The 19,468-nt window shown below is 47.1% G+C and overlaps 1 protein-coding gene across 2 annotated transcripts in view; it reads right to left on the minus strand.

Annotated features, from left to right (window-relative positions):
* LRP2 (LDL receptor related protein 2) overlaps positions 1–19,468 on the minus strand; it is a 402,994-nt gene that overhangs the window by 8,651 nt on the left and 374,875 nt on the right. For both annotated transcript variants that reach the window (XM_075317292.1, XM_075317291.1), the window contains exons 66-71: positions 18,593–18,736; positions 15,362–15,527; positions 14,960–15,088; positions 6,145–6,365; positions 4,150–4,329; positions 3,084–3,203 (exon numbers count right to left, since the gene is read on the minus strand). In XM_075317292.1, coding sequence (XP_075173407.1) covers positions 3,084–3,203; positions 4,150–4,329; positions 6,145–6,365; positions 14,960–15,088; positions 15,362–15,527; positions 18,593–18,736 — 960 coding nt within the window. The remainder of the gene's footprint in view (positions 1–3,083; positions 3,204–4,149; positions 4,330–6,144; positions 6,366–14,959; positions 15,089–15,361; positions 15,528–18,592; positions 18,737–19,468) is intronic.

A 19,468-nucleotide genomic window follows, 5' to 3' on the forward strand; every position in this document is an offset into this window, starting at 1 on the left:
ATGCAAACACAAACAATGGAGAACATGGAGAAACTAAGTTCTCCGCACCTGTGCTCTGATTTTTGCATGTGAAACACTCGGAGCACAGGGAAGGACGCTTGGCTCACACTCACAGCAGAGTCTGAGCTGAGTGCACTTAGCATATAGCATCCGATGATCTTGCATGGAGGAATATACGCCAGTATGAGCGAGCCCTTAGGATAAGACACATCGTCACCCAGATGCAATTTATAATACAAACCTGAATGTTATAAAAGTAGAAAGGTCATCGATATATTATTGAATATTATTACAAGCCAGTTATGTGAGCACAAAGGTAACAATTAGTGATAAGCCAAATGTGCGCTGTCCCATAATTGTTAGTGTCATTTTAGTATTAGGTATACAGGTCACATACACATATGCGTCAAATGTTAAAGGAGTACATAAATACATATATAAAATAAATAGTATCAAAGGGGTTGTCCAAAGCGTAAAAACAGTGGGGGTCCGACACCCAGCACCTGCAGCAATCAGATCGGTTGTATGTACACAGTATACAAAGCTGATACAGCACCGCTCCATACACTCTGTAGTGGCCATTCTCAGGATCTGACCTGCAGTACCAGTGAACGGCCACTATGAGGTGTATGGAGCTGTGCTGTACTAGCGCTGTATATAGCTGATCAGTAGAGATCCCAGCTGTCAGACCCCACCCACCAATTTGATACTGTGGTTCTATTTAAAGATAGATCATAAATATACAAGTCCTAGAGAACTTCTTTTAATGAATGTGTTTTGAAAAGTTTAGAATGACTTTTTTTTATGTTTTAATAAGTTTATCATGACTTAGGATGGTTCGGTGGCTCAGTGGTTAGCACTGCAGTCCTGTGGCGCTGGGGTCCTGGGTTTAAATCCCACCAAGGACACCATCTACAAGGAGTTTGTATGTTCTCCCTGTATTTGTGTGGGTTTCCTACCACTCTCCAAAGACCGTACTGATAGGGAATTTAGATTGTGAGTCCCTATGGGGACAGTGTTGCTGATGTACAGTCATATGAAAAAGCTTGGGCACCCCTATTAATGTTAACCTTTTTTCTTTATAACAATTTGGGTTTTTGCAACAGCTATTTCAGTTTCATATATCTAATAACTGATGGACTCAATAATATTTCTGGATTGAAAATGAGGTTTATTGTACTAACAGAAAATGTGCAATCTGCATTTAAACTAAATTTGACCGGTGCAAAAGTATGGGCACCTCAACATAAAAGTGACATTAATATTTTGTAGATCCTCCTTTAGCAAAAATCACAGCCTCTAGTCGCTTCCTGTAGCTTTTAATGAGTTCCTGGATCCTGGATGAAGGTATATTTGACCATTCCTGTTTACAAAACAATTCCAGTTCAGTTAAGTTTGATGGTCGCCGAGCATTGACAGCACGCTTCAAATCATCCCACAGATGTTCAATGATATTCAGGTCTGGGGACTGGGATGGCCATTCCAGAACATTGTAATTGTTCCTCTGCATGAATGCCTGAGTAGATTTGGAGCGGTGTTTTGGATCATTGTGTTGCTGAAATATCCATCCCCTGCGTAACTTCAACTTCGTCACTGATTCTTGCACATTATTGTCAAGAATCTGCTGATACTGAGTTGAATCCATGCGACCCTCAACTTTAACAAGATTCCCAGTGCCGGCATTGGCCACACAGCCCCAAAGCATGATGGAACCTCCACCAAATTTTACTGTGGGTAGCAAGTGCTTTTCTTGGAATGCCGTGTTTTTTTGCCTCCATGCATAACGCCTTTTTGTATGACCAAACAACTCAATCTTTGTTTCATCAGTCCACAGGACCTTCTTCCAAAATGTAACTGGCTTGTCCAAATGTGCTTTTGCATACATCAGGCGACTCTGTTTGTGGCGTGCTTGCAGAAACTGCTTCCTTCGCATCACTCTCCCATACAGCTTCTCCTTGTGCAACGTGCGCTGTATTGTTGACCGTTGCACATTGACACCATCTGCAGCAAGATTATGCTGCAGGTCTTTGGAGGTGGTCTGTGGATTGTCCTTGACTGTTCTCACCATTCTTCTTCTCTGCCTTTCTGATATTTTTCTTGGCCTGCCACTTCTGGGCTTAACAAGAACTGTACCTGTGTTCTTCCATTTCCTTACTATGTTCCTCACAGTGGAAACTGACAGTTTAAATCTCTGAGACAACTTTTTGTATCCTTCCCCTGAACAATTATGTTGAATAATCTTTGTTTTCAGATCATTTGAGAGTTGTTTTGAGGAGCCCATGATGCCACTCTTCATAGGAGATTCAAATAGGAGAACAACTTGCAAGTGGCCACCTTAAATACCTTTTCTCATGATTGGATACACCTGGCTATGAAGTTCAAAGCTCAATGAGGTTACAAAACCAATTTAGTGCTTTAGTAAGTCCGTAAAAAGTAGTTAGGAGTGTTCAAATCAAGAAATTGATAAGGGTGCCCATACTTTTGCACCGGTCAAATTTTGTTTAAATGCGGATTGCACATTTTCTGTTAGTACAATAAACCTCATTTCAATCCAGAAATATTACTCAGTCCATCAGTTATTAGATATATGAACCTGAAATAGCTGCTGCAAAATCCCAAATTGTTATAAAGAAAAAGGTTAACATTAATAGGGGTGCCCAAACTTTTTCATATGACTGTATGTAAAGTGCTGTGGAATTAATGGTGCTATATAAGTGAATAAGTATTATTATTATTATTAGCAAATCAGTCACAAAATGCCCTTTTGTAGTGACACCTACTGGTGAGACTAGGTAGTACCGTAAATACTGTGCACATTTGGGCTATTTCATTCCCAATACCAGGTTTGTCAGTGCCATCACTTTCCCGCTCCTTCCATTTGTACGTATATAGCAGCAAGCAATAATATTTAATAAGCAGAAATGTATAATCTCACCATCAGGACCTGCACTTCATAAGCTCAGGGATAGTTCTTATATGGAACTTGCCATCTTAATGCCAATTTGTATCACAAATATTTTTTTCCTATTATCACAATAATGACATCAGACATTTAACTAAATGGTGGACCTTTATTTACATACCTGCGTCACACTCGTTGGTGCTGCCCTCCATGAACTGTGTCCCTTGTGGGCAGGAACACGTATAACCTCCCGGCCTCAACAAGCACAGGTGGGAGCAGATGTCTTTGCAGCGGTTTGAAACTAAATAAGAAAAGAAAAAACAAATATAAATCTGTATCTTAATGACTAGAAGGGTTGAGGAGGTTTTAGGAGATAAAAATCAGCTTTTTATCCAGAAACAGCGCCACTCTTTTCCTCAGGCTGTGTCCGGTATTGCAGTTCAGCCTTATTTATATCTATGCTGTAATATTGGACACCGCCTATGTCTACTACACTTATGGTTCCTACTCGCCCTGCAATTCCTTCTTTTAGTGGAGTGATAGGGCTGCCGACCTTCACCAAGTAAATATAATATCCTTTCCCAGCCTTAAGGCCCCGTTACACGGAACGATATATTGTGCGATTGCAAGAGCGGTGGCACCTGCCCTCGTCGTTTGTGCATCTCGGGCAATTTGTTGCCCGTGGCGCACAATGTTGTTAATCCCCGTCTCATGTACTTACCTTCCGAACGACCTTGCTGTGGGCGGCGAACATCCACTTCCTGAAGGGGGAGGGACTTTCGGTGTCTCAGCGACGTCACACAGCCGCCGGCCAATAGAAGCGGAGGGGCGGAGATCTGTGGGACGTAACATCCCGCCCATCTCCTTCCTTCCGCATTGCCGGCGGGACGCAGGTAAGCTGTGTTTGTCGTTCCCGGGGTGTCACATGGAGCGATGTGTGCTGCCTCGGGAACGATGAACAACCAGAGCACAGAAGGAGGAACGACATTTTCAAAATGAACGACGTGTCAACGAGCAACGATAAGGTGAGTATTTTTGCTCGTTCACAGTCGTTCGGAGCTGTCACACGCTACGATATCTCTAACGATGCCGAATGTGCGTCACAAACTCCGTAACCCCGACGACATATCGTTAGATATATTGTCCCATGTAACAGGGCCTTTAGCTTAACTTACTGAACTGATATACTGCAAATATATAGAACACTTAGAAGACTTTCCTGCTAACTTAGAAGGATGGACAATTACCTGTGTGGTTGTAGCGGTGTGAGTGGTAGATCCTCACTTGTGTCAGCCAGGGGTTAATTGTCAGAACTTTTACTTTAGGTCCAGTGCCAAACTTATCTTTTTTCCACACTTCGCCCTTCTCCTTCGTTGTCCAATACAGATGGCCTTCAAACACATCCAGGCTGTAAGGGTTGCCCAAATCTGTTAAAAAAAATTGATATCATTAAAATGAATTAATTTTCTTTTTTTTTTAGAATGAAGAACAAACAATTTATTTTTTTAATATTGTAAGATCAGGATTTTCCAGACTATTGGACATCAGGAATTGTGGATTGTGTGATCCAGTGACTGACTGTCCAGCAGAATGCTTGTGCTTTATGGCATCTGAAATGAACAAGAAGAGTTAAAGGGGTTGTCCACTACTAATGGCCTTCTTTAGAATAGATAATCAATGTCTGATCAACTGGGGTCCGACATCATGCACCCCCGCCGATCAGCTGTTCACGGTGCTGGCGGTGGCAGCATGCAGCCAAAATTGCTCAGTTTCAGAGCTGCCCAACTTCTGATAGCGGCTGTGGTCGACTACTGCACATCTGCATCCTATTGATTTGAATGGGAAGCGCATGTGCAGTACCTGGCCGCTATTGTAAGACAGAGCAGCTCCGGAACTGAGCATTTCCGGCCACCTGTTGCCACCACTGGGACAGAGAACAGCGGAAAGGCCATCACTGTAAAAGTAGTGGACAACCTCTTTAATGGTCAGAAAAGTATCAATAGACTTTTGCAGGCGCATCGCTCAGACCGAGGAGGGAAAGTGGAGCTGCATACAGAGCTTTATCTGAGTATAGTGTATGGATTAAGGCCCATATAGATATTAGATGTCAGCCAAACAATTGTTTAGCCAACAATTATCTTTACCAATGTCCTTTTGTGTTGACTTTGAAAGAGCCGCTGCCAGACATTTGTGGCAGCGTTTATCTCGTAGAGAAGAGAAGGATCGGCTGTGAAAGTACAACAGGCAGGTCTCTTCATTCCCCTGACGTCATCTGTCCACAATATAATCTATTGGGGAAGAAGCAGGAGGCCCCAGATTCATAAAATATTGATCTTGCTCCCAGCAGATTTGGCCAATCTATTCTTACTCGACTGTGTATGAGCACCGTAAAGACCCCCATACCTATAAGATTGTCAGCTGATCCCATGATATCAATGGGTTTGGGACAACTTTATTCTAATGTATATGTAGGCCTTTAGGGTGCCCTTACACAGTAGCGCAAATTCAACAAAACCCACTGGGGACCCCAGGGTCACTATTTTCTGTATATGGTTTAAGCACCGTTAAGACCCTCCCATGCTTATAAGCCTGTCATCTGATACCAAAATATCAATGGGTTTGAGACAACTTTATTCTAATGTATATGTAGGCCTTTAGGGTGCCCTTACACAGTAGCACAAATTCAACAAAACCCACTGGGGACCCCAGCGTCACTATTATCTGTATATGGTTTAAGCACCGTTAAGACCCCCCATGCTTATAAGCCTGTCATCTGATCCCAAAATATCAATGGGTTTGAGACAACTTTATTCTAATGTATATGTGGGCCATTAGGGTGCCCTTACACATTGGAACAAATTGGATAAAACTAGCTGGGGACCCCAAGGTCACTATTTTAAGTTTATAGGGGGCCTCAAGAGTCTTCCAATGGATTATGTTGTTTAATAAAAGAATGTAGAATTTAAACACTAGATCCTTATGTTCTTGGGGGACAAGGCACCATAACCCCAATAAAATCAAACATGCATGTTTATAGAGGGACAAGGACAGGGACAGCCTCCATTGCTATCCCGTCTTATCTACCATGGAGCTGTGTCATCTTCCATGAAATCCCACGTCATTTTCAGCTTGTTGTGTTTGCTAAATTGGCCAAGAGTTAAGCTACATAACACGTCCTATTCATCACTCATGTCTGTGTGATATCAACAGAGGAAGACAACTAACAATAGGTGCTACCTCACCTCCGTGTAAAACAGTCTGCCTGTCTGTGCCATCAGGTTTAATGGATTCAATGACATTTTCCTTGGAGTCGCTCCAGTAGATTCTGTTGTTGTTGATGTAGTCGATGGTGATTCCCGTTGGCCAACCAAGTTCTTCTGAGACCAGGACCTGTCTCTGTTGCCCGTCCATCCAGGCTTGTTCAATCTTAGGCTGCCTTCCCCAGTCTGTCCAATACATCATTCTGCAAATGGACACCAAAAGTGTTAAAAGTGTTTTCCAACAATAAGCTAATAACAAGAGGGCTCACTACTGGGACCCTCTAACTCTAGTACCAGCACCCAAAGAAATGGCAGTATGGCCAATAATAATGAGGAGCCATATTGAAAGCCTCAATGCACTGCTGTTGTGACCGAACCTGTGTGGCTCCTACAAGACTTTATACATCATCCTCATATACATATTTTGTGATGTGTTTCTCCTGCCAACAAATCAGTATTTGCAGCAGATTTTTTCCCTATTCATAAGATAGCCTAGCCCAATCCATTGTCTACAGGACTATAGTCAAGTGCTGTACTCAGCAATCCCAAAGTGAATGAATGGACCACTTCATTCTGTAGAGCCCTCATGGCCGCTGTGATACCAAGAAGTCAGACCCACAACAATCAGTAGGTCACCTCTAACTAACACACAAGGCATAACTTTCGATCTTGGGACAACTCTTTTAGGTCAGAGCTTGTAAATCTGTTTTTCTAAACAAGAAAGGTATTTTGTAACTGCCCCGTTATACTTATACGCGACCTGTACAAATAATTGTTAGGACCATCTCTGACAGTTGTAAGGAGGTGGACCTGTGGTCATGTTTAGCCCCTGAAGATATCAATAGTTTTAATGCAAGTGTGTCATATAAGCTGTAGTAGATAGTGTAATGTATAAGAGGGATAATTTTATGTGGGCCGCAGTACTAATACTGGCCACAAGGGGTCATTGTCTCCCTGTTCCTATGTTTAGAATTCCTCTCTAGGCTGTAGGACCTAGTGTTTAGGAAAGACAGGGTTAATATTGAGGCAGCCATGGAAAGAGTGTTAGGCTAAGACTTTGCTTTTTACCTGCTTTTTCAACTGCAGCGTTTAATGCCAAAATGGATGTGTTCTGCTTTTCAAGCTTAGTCTATGGGAATTTGGGTTTCTAAACCGCACTATGCAGTTCAAACTGCAGCCTTTTTGTGGCAGAAATTTGGGCAAAAAAGGGAATTTTGTTTACTTACCGTAAATTCCTTTTCTTCTAGCTCCTATTGGGAGACCCAGCACCCGCCCCTGTGCCCTTTGGGCTAGTTGTTCTTTTGTGTTCACATGTTGTTCATGTTGAATTGTTCTTTGGGTTCATGGTCTTCAGTTCTCCGAACATCCTTCGGATTGAATTTACCCCAGACCAATTTATAAGTTTTCTCCTTCCTGCTTTTGCACCAAAACTGAGGAGCCCGTGGTCCACGGGAGGGTGTATAGGCAGAGGGGAGGGGTTACACTTTTTAAAGTGTAATACTTTGTGTGGCCTCCAGAGGCAGAAGCTATACACCCAATTGTCTGGGTCTCCCAATAGGAGCTAGAAGAAAAGGAATTTACGGTAAGTAAACAAAATTCCCTTTTTCTTTGTCGCTCCATTAGGAGACCCAGACAATTGGGACGTCCAAGAGCAGTCCCTGGGTGGGTAAAGAATACCTCAATAAAAAGAGCCGAAAACAGCCCCCTCTTACAGGTGGGCAACCGCCGCCTGAAGGACTCGCCTACCTAGACTGGCGTCTGCCGAAGCATAGGTATGCACTTGATAGTGTTTCGTGAAAGTGTGCAGACTAGACCACGTAGCTGCCTGACACACCTGCTGAGCCGTCGCCCGGTGCCGCAATGCCCAGGATGCACCTACGGCTCTGGTAGAATGGGCTTTCAGCCCTGAAGGGAGCGGAAGCCCGGAAGAACGGTAGACCTCGAGAATCGGTTCCTTGATCCACCGAGCCAAGGTTGACTTCGAGGCCTGAGAGCCCTTACGCTGGCCAGCGACAAGGACAAAGAGCGCATCTGAACGGCGCAGGGGCGCCGTGCGAGACACGTAGAACCGGAGTGCTCTCACTAGATCCAAAGAGTGCAAATCCTTTTCACACTGGTGAATTGGATTAGGGCAAAAGGAAGGCAAGGAGATATCCTGATTGAGATGAAAAGGGGATACCACCTTAGGGAGAAATTCCGGGACAGGACGCAGAACCACCTTATCCTGGTGAAAAACCAGGAAGGGGGCTTTGCATAACAGCGCTGCAAGCTCAGACACTCTCCGAAGTGATGTGACTGCCACCAGGAAGGCCACCTTCTGCGAAAGACGTGAGAGAGAGACATCCCGCAGCGGCTCAAAAGGTGGTTTTTGAAGAGCCGTCAGGACCCTGTTAAGATCCCAGGGTTCCAACGGACGTTTGTAAGGTGGGACCATGTGGCAGACCCCCTGCAGGAACGTGCGGACCTGCGGAAGCCTGGCTAGACGCTTTTGAAAAAACACGGAGAGCGCCGATACTTGGCCCTTGAGAGAGCCGAGGGACAAACCCTTGTCCATTCCAGATTGTAGGAATGAAAGAAAACTGGGTAAGGCAAACGGCCATGGAGGAAAACCGTTATCAGCGCACCAGGATAGGAAGATTTCCCAAGACCTGTAATAGATCTTGGCGGACGTTGGCTTCCTGGCTTGTCTCATAGTGGCAATGACATCCTGAGATAACCCTGAAGACGCTAGGAGCCAGGACTCAATGGCCACACAGTGAGGTTGAGGGCCACAGAATTCAGATGGAAAAACGGGCCTTGTGACAGCAAGTCTGGGCAGTCTGGAAGTGCCCACGGTTGACCCACCGTGAGATGCCACAGATCCGGATACCACGACCGCCTCGGCCAGTCTGGAGCGACGAGAATGGCGCAATGGCAGTTGGACCTGATCTTGCGTAGTACTCTGGGCAGCATCGCCAGAGGGGGAAACACATAAGGCAGTCGAAACTGCGACCAATCCTGGACTAAAGCGTCCGCTGCCAGAGCTCTGTGATCCTGAGACCGTGCCATGAAGGCCGGGACCTTGTTGTTGTGCCGTGACGCCATGAAATCGACGTCCAGCGTTCCCCAGCGGCGAGAGATCTCTCGAAACACGTCTGGGTGCAGAGACCATTCCCCCGCGTCCATGCCCTGACGACTGAGAAAATCTGCTTCCCAGTTTTCTACGCCCGGGATGTGAACTGCGGAGATGGTGGAGCCTGTGGCTTCCACCCACTGCAGAATCTGCTGGACTTCCTGGAAGGCTTGATGACTGCGAGTGCCGCCTTGGTGGTTGATGTAGGCGACGGCAGTGGCGTTTTCCGACTGTATTCGGATCTGCCTGCCCTCCAGCCACCGATGGAAAGCCAATAGGGCTAGATATACTGCCCTTATCTCCAGGATATTGATCTGAAGGGACGATTCTATCGGAGTCCAGGTTCCTTGAGCCCTGTGGTGGAGAAAAACCGCTCCCCAACCTGACAGGCTCGCGTCCGTGGTGACCACGGCCCAGGTTGGGGGGTAGGAAGGATTTTCCCCGAGACAGAGATGTGGGTAGGAGCCACCACTGAAGTGATGTTTTGGTTGCAAGGGAAAGAGAGATGTTCTTGTCGAGGGAAGCCGCACTCTTGTCCCATTTGTGAAGAATGTCCCATTGGAGTGGCCGTAGATGGAATTGCGCGAACGGCACTGCCTCCATAGCTGCAACCATCTTCCCCAGGAAGTGCATGAGGCGCCTTAAGGGGTGTGACTGACTCCGAAGAAGTGATTGCACCCCCGCCTGCAGAGAAAGCTGTTTGTCCCGCGGTAGCTTGACTAACGCTGGCTGGGTATGAAACTCCATCCCAAGGTAAGTCAGTGATTGGGTCGGTGTCAACTTGGATTTCGGGAAATTGATGATCCACCCGAACTGCTGGAGAGTCGCCAGAGCGACGGTAAGGCTTTGTTGACACGCCACCCGAGAAGGGGCCCTGACTAGGAGATCGTCTAAGTAGGGGATCACCGAGTGGCCCTGAGAGTGCAGGACCGCCACGACGGATGCCATGACTTTGGTGAAAACCCGTGGGGCTGTCGCCAGGCCGAAAGGCAATGCCACGAACTGGAGGTGTTCGTCTCCGATGGCGAAACGCAGGAAACGTTGATGTTCGGGTGCGATCGGCACATGGAGATAAGCATCCTTGATGTCGATCGATGCTAGGAAGTCTCCTTGTGACATCGAGGCGATGACCGAGCGGAGAGATTCCATCCGAAACCATCTGGTTCTCACATGTCTGTTGAGTAGCTTGAGGTCCAGAAAGGGACGGAATGACCCGTCCTTTTTTGGCACCACGAACAAGTTGGAGTAAAATCCGCGACCACGTTCCTGAAGGGGAACGGGAATCACAACTCCTTCGCTCTTTAGAGCGTCCAGTGCCTGAAAAAGTGCGTCGGCCTGTGCGGGGGGCGGAGAGGTTCTGAAGAAACGAGCCGTAGGTCGGGAGCTGAACTCTATCCTGTAACCATGAGACAGAATGTCTCTCACCCATCGGTCTTGAACATGTGGCCACCAGGCATCACCAAAGCGGGAGAGCCTGCCACCGACCGAGGATGTGGCTAGGGGAGGCCGAGAGTCATGAGGAGGCCGTCTTGGAGGCAGTGCCTCCTGCGGCCTTTTGGGGGCGTGACTTGGACTGCCACGCATAGGAGTTCCTCTGGCCTTTCTCCGGCCTGTTGGACGAAGAGGATTGGGATTGGCGGAGGGACGAAAGGACCGAAACCTCGATTGAATTTTTCTCTGCTGAGGTCTCTTAGGTTTGGACTGGGGTAAGGAGGAGTCCTTTCCCTTGGATTCCTTAATAATCTCATCTAATCGTTCGCCAAATAAACGGTCACCAGAAAAAGGCAAACCAGTTAAGAACCTTTTGGAAGCCGAGTCTGCTTTCCATTTGCGCAGCCACATGGCCCTGCAGACTGCCACGGAGTTAGCAGATGCTACAGCCGTACGGCTAGTGGAGTCCAGGACGGCGTTCATGGCGTAGGACGAAAAGGCTGATGCCTGAGAGGTCAAAGAAGAAACATGCGGAGCAGAATTCCGTGTGACAGCATTAATCTCAGTCAGACAAGCCGAGATTGCTTGGAGAGCCCACACAGCCGCAAAGGCCGGGGCGAAAGACGCGCCCGTGGCCTCATAAATAGACTTCACCAAGAGCTCTATCTGTCTGTCAGTGGCATCCTTCAGGGATGAGCCATCGGCAACAGACACAACGGACCTAGCAGCCAATCTGGAGACTGGAGGATCCACCTTGGGAGAGTGTGCCCAGCCCTTAACGACTTCAGATGGAAAGGGATAACGCGTGTCAGTGTGCCGTTTAGCAAAGCGCTTGTCCGGGACCGCTCTGGGCTTCTGGACAGCATCCCTGAAGTTAGAGTGATCAAAAAACGTATTGCGCGTACGTTTGGGGAACCGAAATTGGTGTTTCTCCTGCTGAGAAGCCGACTCTTCTACAGGAGGAGGCGGGGGTGAGAGATACAACACCTGGTTGATGGACGAGATAAGATCATTTACTAAGGCGTCCCCCTCAGGTGTATCAAGGTTAAGGGCGAAGTCAGGGTCAGAGCCCTGAGCTCCCACGTCCGCCTCGTCTTCCTGAGAGTCCTCAAGCTGGGATCCCGAGCAGCGTGAGGAGGCCGGGGAAGAGTCCCAGCGAGGCCGCTTAGCCGGTCTGGGACTGCGGTCCGGGCAGGAGTCCTCCGCCTGAGACCTAGGGGCTAACCTGGGAGCGCGCCGCGGCGCGGACTGAGAGGGGCCTGGAGGAGAGAAGCTAACAGGGGCCGGGGCCTGTGAAGGGCCCGGTCTGGACTGCAATGCCTCAAGGAGCTTAGATGACCATTTGTCCATAGACTGTGCAATGGATTGAGAAAGTGACTGAGAGAGTTTCTCAGCGAAAGAGGCCAACACCAGTGACTCTGTCCCTGCAGCCTGCTCAGGGGGAGCAGGGGGATCTACATGAGCCGAGGGGCCCACAAGTGCCCGAGGCTCCGGCTGAGCAAGCGAGGCAGGAGTCGAGCATTGCTCACAGTGAGGGTAGGTGGATCCCGCAGGCAACATAGCCCCACAAGAGGTACAGGCCGCGAAAAAAACCTGTGCCTTAGTAGCTTTGCTCCTTGTGGACGACATGCTGTTGTCTCCTAGGAGAGTGACCACTGAGGGTATATGGGAAAAGTGTATACAGCCTGACCGAACAGATATATATATATATATATATATATATATATATGTATCTATTCCGGCACCCTAGGGGGACCAGCATCGGGTGACCGGTGTGGCTTACCGACCGCTAACGAGCGGAGTGTGTCCTCCAGATTCCCTGTCGTGGATCCCCCGGAGCTGCAGAGCTGTGTCACTGAGAAGCATCCACCGGCAGAATGCCAAAAAATGGCCGCCGGAGCTCTCAGGGGAGGAGTGGGGCCGAGGGCGGCGCCAGCAAAGAGCGGGAATCTGGGGTCCCCACAGTGGTCAATGAGGGGGGAGGGAGACATGCAGGATGCTCCAGCCCTCACATCCGACGTCATGTCGGTAATCCCGCCCTTACCCCTGACAGGCAGGCCCAGGGGCGGGATTTTCGCGACTAGGCCGCGGCGAAGCCGGGGACTAAATTTGAGGCCGCGCCCGACAAGCAGGCACGGTCGGCGCGGAAGTCCGCCGGGCTCCTCAGTTTTACAACTACCGCGGCTTCCGGGAAGAAGGTGCGCTCCCTGTACAGTCCCCCCATGGGGACACAGAGTACCTTCAAGTTGCAGGGCCCAGTCCCTGGGGTTGAAGAGGCTCCGGTCCGGCAGGTTCCACCAGGGGCTGCGGATGGAGCACGGTCCCAGCAAATGGATGACCGCTCAGGATCCCACTTCTCCCAGAGCCGCATAAGGTATGGTGAAGGAGACGTCATGTGGCTCCAGCCTCCGTACCCGCAATAGGTACCTCAACCTTAACAACACCGCCGACATAGTGGGGTGAGAAGGGAACATGCCGGGGGCCCCATCGGGGTCCTCTTTTCTTCCATCCGACATAACTATGTATCAGAATGCATGAGTGGATGTGTGCCTCCTTCCACACAAAGCATAAAACTGAGGAGCCCGTGGTCCACGGGAGGGTGAATAGGCAGAGGGGAGGGGTTACACTTTTTAAAGTGTAATACTTTGTGTGGCCTCCAGAGGCAGAAGCTATACACCCAATTGTCTGGGTCTCCCAATGGAGCGACAAAGAAAACTCTGCTTTGCAGTTTTAAAGGCAAATCGCAAAAACAATTGACATTTCAATTGTTTTTGCCATTTTAGTTTTGCACTGCAAAGCAGAGTTTTTGCCCAAATTTCTGCCACAAAAAGGCTGCAGTTTGAACTGCATAGTGCGGACAAGAAACCCAAATTCCCATAGACTAAGCTTGAAAAGCAGAACACATCCATTTTGGCATTAAACGCTGCAGTTGAAAAAGCAGGTAAAAAGCAGGTAAAAAGCAAAGTGGGGTCTTAGCCTTAGAGTTCAGGAAGTTGTTCCTGTTTAGAGGGTTGTTGTGTAGTGGAAGGGAAGAAGAGAAAGGAAATGTAAAGAAGGCGTGTGAGTAGACCGGGCTCAGGAAGAAGAGTCAGCTCTCCCAAGGCGCAAACATCTTAGGCAGTAGAGGGGATTCCTATGAGGAAAGCTTGTAAAAAGTGTGAAAACAGTGTTGGCCAGAGGAAAGGGGGACCTTAGGAAAGAAGGGATGCCGAGCTAATGTACATTGTTTCAGGGGTAGCGTCTTTATAAGGCTAAGTTCACACTTCAGTTGTTTTGCATCAGTCACAATCCGTAGCCTTGAGGAATTACGGAATCCTGCAAAATATTTTGCAGGAATCCAGTATTTCCCCATAGACTTCTATTAGTGACGGATTGCGACTGATGACCCTGCGTTGCATCCGCTGCGTCGCGGTCCGTTGTTTTTGACTGACCGCCGAGCGGGGAGCAACGCAGAATGTAACGTTTTTCGGGCCGTCAAAATTAATGCGCCGCACAGGAATCCGTCGCCATCCGTCAAGCTTGTAATGTATGTCTATGGTGCTGGATTCCGTCGTAATCCGTCTTACAACGAAATCCAGCGCAGGATTCCGTCATGCTCTACTGAGCATGCCCAGCATGTTTGGCACACCCCCTGGGCTGTCCCAAACACAAACGGATCATGACTGATCCGTCAAAAAACGGATGCACAGCGGATGCAACGGACGCAACGGATCAGTTTTTTCACAGGATTCCTGTGAAAGGAATCCTGTGAAAAACACATCCGTTGCATCAGTTGCCAACTAAAAAACGACTGATCCGTTGCTGACGGACCTGACGGATCTAAAACAACTGAAGTGTGAACTTAGCCTTAGCGGTATAGAAGCCACAGCAACACACCTGGACCCGTGTGGCTTTATATCTATAGGATGTGGATAATCTAGCCTTCCCCCTACTTTCCTATAGCCTCGGTTAAAGAGAATAATATGCCATCTGTAACTTTCACTGAAGAGCTGGATTATTGTAAAGGGGAAAATGGAGACTATATAACTAGATATTTCATTTTCAGATGTTTTATTCATTACGACTATGAAGAAAGATGGTAATGCACAAGGAGCAATCCCGGAAAGGTGAAGGCCCCGGACTCAGAGGTACCTGCGCCCCAACCCTACACTTCCATTCACTCAACAGTATTTTCTGTAGCGTGCTAGGCGAGCAAGATGAGACCCTCCACTAAGACCACCGTCCTGGGCACGTTTATACGTGGCAACCACTTACCCAAGCTCTGGATTAACAGCGATGGCTGCCGGCTGGTCCACTTGAGTGTAAACAAGCCACTTTCTATATCTTCCATCCAGTTTTGCTACTTCTATACGATTTGTTCCTGCATCCGTCCAGTATATGTGTCTGGTTAGTGATAGGAAGAACATGGATTAGTTTGGAGTTGCGATGTATGATTGCAGCAATATCAATATTATATAGTGTTATTGATGTTTTATGACTTTTGTACAATGAATACACTGTTTGTGACATACATGTGTTTTTTCCATAACTTTTTTATTAGTATTTATTAGTATCTATCATTGACCACTAATTAACAAATGCTCATAACGGATTTATATAGTGTTAAGGGCCAAAGGTTTTCGTTGATGATAAATAATTACAGTTTGGATGTAATACCTTCCAACCCAATCCACGGCCAGTCCATCTGGATTCACTATGTAGCGCAAGTTCATATCAACGTCCTTTACCATATTATTCCCATAGTCTTCAAAGGTCGGTATATAGGCCCGCCTGATAGACCCGAACACAGAGCCCTGGCCCCGAATACTGTAGTACACTACACCTTTAGGAGAAAAAGAAAGACAGAATGTTTCAAGACAGAAATGATGATAAAATAACAGCCACATAAACAATCATCAGTTTAGCTGCGAGTAGACTTAAGGGGGCTTTGCACGCTGCGATATCGGTATCGATATCGCTAGCGAGCGTACCCGCCCCCGTCGGTTGTGCGTCAAGGTCAAATCGCTGCCCGTGGCGCACAACATCGCTAACACCCGTCACACGGACTTACCTGCCCTGCGACGTCGCTCTGGCCGGCGATCCGCCTCCTTTCTAAGGGGGCGGGTCGTGCGGCGTCACAGCGACGTCACAAGCCAGCCGTCCAATAGAAGTGGAGGGCGGAGATGAGCGGGCCGTAACATCCCGCCCACCTCCTTCCTTCCGCATTGCCGCTGGACGCAGGTAAGGAGATGTTTGTCACTTTTGCAGTGTCACACATAGCGATGTGTGCTGCCGCAGGAATGACAAACAACCTCGTTACTCACCAGACAATGATATTTGGTGTTTGGACGACCTCTCCAAAACCAACGATTTTTACCACTTTTGCGATCGTTGTAGGTCGCTCGTACGTGTTACATGCTGCGATGCCGCTAACGACGCTGGATGTGCGTCACAAACACCATGACCCCAACGATAAATCGTTAGCGATATCGCAGCGTGTAAAGCACCCTTAAGTGTAGACATTAGTTTACCGTTGAAACTACAAGTTTCAGCATAACATTTTGTTCTGTTGCTCGCAGTACAAACTATGACTTTCGTAGTGACGAGAAGTGACTGGTAAATTTCTACCTTTACAACCTTTTTTTTATTATTTGAATGCTTCTAAAATAAAAAGAGGTAAGTAACCTTTACTAAAAAAGATCTTATCATTTTGTGTTTACAGCAACGATGCAGTTCTATGTGTGTCTATGGTAACAGACTAAAAAACAACTGATGTTTTTGTGATCCTGCAGTAATGGAAGAGGTCGGGGACAGTTATAAGGGAGTATCAGCATGTGATTGTAAAGGGGGTGTAAGTCTCAACCGCCCCTGCTCTGCATTCCACCAATTTCTTTGTCATTGTATAATTAATAAATGTTGTAGCATGTGCAATGTGTTTCTTTGGCCAGTAGATGCCCACAATAGAGTAACTGCTTCCCTGGTACTCTCAGGTTAGGGAGAGTTAATTGCAGGGAGTAGTTTAGTTAGTAAAAATGTTAGGAACACAGGAAGAGGAAGGAGAGTCCCTAGGGGAGAGTAACAGGCCACATGTGTGGGGAAGTTGTGAGAGTGGAGTCCTGTTAACTCCAATTTGGTCTGACCTTTGGGTCGAATCCAGGTCTCGGACATGCGGGGTCCTAGTGAGGAGAGGACTGTCTGAACTGCAAGGTGTGGGTTGAGTCTGTGCGGCCTGGGTGGTGTCCATTCACTGGTATATACCAAAAGAACCCCCTTGGCTGAAAGTTAGTGGGTTCTAAAGCGAAGAGTAGGTCCTGACCAACGGGACAAAGGAGTGCTGTTATAAAAGGTCCCGTCAAAAGCTTCCAGCAAAATTCCTGTGGGTGGGACAAGGGGTGCCCGGAAAAACGTTTTGATTCATCCGAGGTAGAGGATGAGGGTCTCGGGGGCTCCACCAGAAGCCCAAGTACCAGGGAAGTGGTTGGCTAGCAAAGTATATGTAATACCTGTTGCTAATGGAAACTCCTTTGGGGAACAAGAGTGTCCCCGCTTAAAGCATGACGAAAATGTCTGTTTAAAGTTTACAAGTAAAGAAGTTACGTTGAAGAAACCGGTGAAAGTGTCTGTCTCTGTGTCACCAAAAGAATGGGCTGATAACACTTAGTTGCACCGGAGCGGTGATCGGGGTGCAGAGAAATACCACCGGGAACAGCCTCTGCTACAACTACAAATGCCCTCATGCACCCCTCCGACATGATCAGACGACGCAGGGTTTGTTTGTAGTCTGTTACCATGGAAAAATATAGGAGTTGTAGACTAAAAACAGTAGTATACTTTTAATGGATACTATAGGCAAAGTTGCTTTCCCATTCGTTGCATGGAGCAATAAAAAATATTTTGCAAAGATGGATATACTGTATACATAGATGAAGCTTTTTTGATTGCTTGATTTTTATAAGCATAATAACTATTTAGTGCACAGTGAAGCGATAGTAATTTAGTCTCGTGTAAGTGGAATAATAATTTTATTCTAAATAGAAGAATATGTTCTATTAATACTGAAAATATTATTAGGAAACTTGCAGCACTCATCTTGGAGCACTGCTGCCCCCTAGTGGTGAATATGGAGAATATCAAGGTATATTGCACAAAGCTATGAGATATATGATGCCAGAGATAAAGGGAGTGAGAAGTAGAAGGTGCCTCTGCCTTAGGGGTACTTTGCACACTACGACATCGCAGGTGCGATGTCGGTGGGGTCAAATCGAAAGTGACGCAAATCCGGCGTCGCTCTCGACATCGTAGTGTGTAAATCGTTTTAACTACGATTACCGAGCGCAAAAGCGTCGGTATCGTATGATCGGTGTAGTGTCAGTCATTTCCATAATTTCGCTGCAGCGACAGGTACGATGTTGTTCCTCGTTCCTGCGGCAGCGCACATCGCTGTGTATGAAGTCGCAGGAGCGAGGAACATCTCCTACCTGCGTCCCGTATGCAATGCGGAAGGAAAGAGATGGGCGGGATGTTTACGTCCCGCTCATCTCCGCCCCTCCGCTTCTATTGGCCGCCTGCCGTGTGACGTCGCTGTGATGCCACACGGCCCGCCCCCTTAGGAAGGAGGCGGGTCGCCGGCCAGAGTGACGTCGCAAGGCAGGTAAGTGCATGTGAAGCTGCCGTAGCGATAATGTTCGCTATGGCAGCTATCACAAGATATCGCAGCTGCGACGGGGGCGGGGACTATCACACTCGGCCCCTTAGTGTCTGATACCTATCTACAGTATAGTAAGACCCCAGTAATATAAATGATACTGTATGGGAACTTGGGGGTTCTTTGCAGATTTTGCATAGCGGCCCAAAAGTTCCATGCTGCACCGCTCCAGATGAATATACTTATAATATATACACACGTACTGAGGTCCATTCCCTCAGGATCCCAGTCGTAGTCCAGGGCCTGGATGTGCTGCTGATTCTCAATATAATCGGAGTATTGCTCAGAAGACAGATTGTATCGTCTTATCCGTACGTTGTCCGGCAGCAGCAGGAGTGGAGGGTTACCTGCGAAATTAGTAAAATTAAAAAAATTACTAGAGATGATTAAGTCTTTACAACTTATTATTTTGTTTATTATTCTTCGCAAATCAACAGTGTTGCAAAGGCTCCAATTGCCCTGCCCATGTAACACTCTGGGGTCCCCAAGGACTGTATCCAACTCCTTTCATTACCATTAATGCAAACTCAGCCTTAGTAATGTCAAAGTGACCCCCACATACAGTATCTAGCTCTGAGTAAATACAGTGCTGTGCAAATTAATTGCGACAAAGCATTTTGTTAAGTAAAATTGTAAGTTGGTTACCAGTCAGTGATTCAAACCAGTTTTAACTGCTGTGAACAGGTGTGAGTGTACAACCTTGAGTAACAAAATGTGCTTTGACTGGTTTTAGTCAGAAAATAAAAGCTAGCTGCCCACTCAGGTTCAGTTGAGAGCTTGTTTCTGTGACGAGTGGTTTAGTGTAGTTTTTTCTCTCAGTGTGGTTTGTGCCTGTAAAAATGGATGTTACTCCACGGAAGAGGTCTAGAATTATTACTCTTTATGAACATACAAGTCTGACTGTAAGAGAAATCGCTTCCACCGTTGGTATTGGAAAATCTACTGTTTCAAAAATAATTCGCACACACAATCAAACTGGATTCTTTTCTCCAAAATGAAAAAGGCAATGTGGAAGAAAAAGGAAAACAACACCAAGAACTGATAAAACACTTAACAGAAATAGTAAAACGTACTTGTTT

Source organism: Anomaloglossus baeobatrachus, chromosome 7, assembly GCF_048569485.1.
Source record: "Anomaloglossus baeobatrachus isolate aAnoBae1 chromosome 7, aAnoBae1.hap1, whole genome shotgun sequence".
Taxonomy (NCBI): Eukaryota; Metazoa; Chordata; class Amphibia; order Anura; family Aromobatidae; genus Anomaloglossus; species Anomaloglossus baeobatrachus.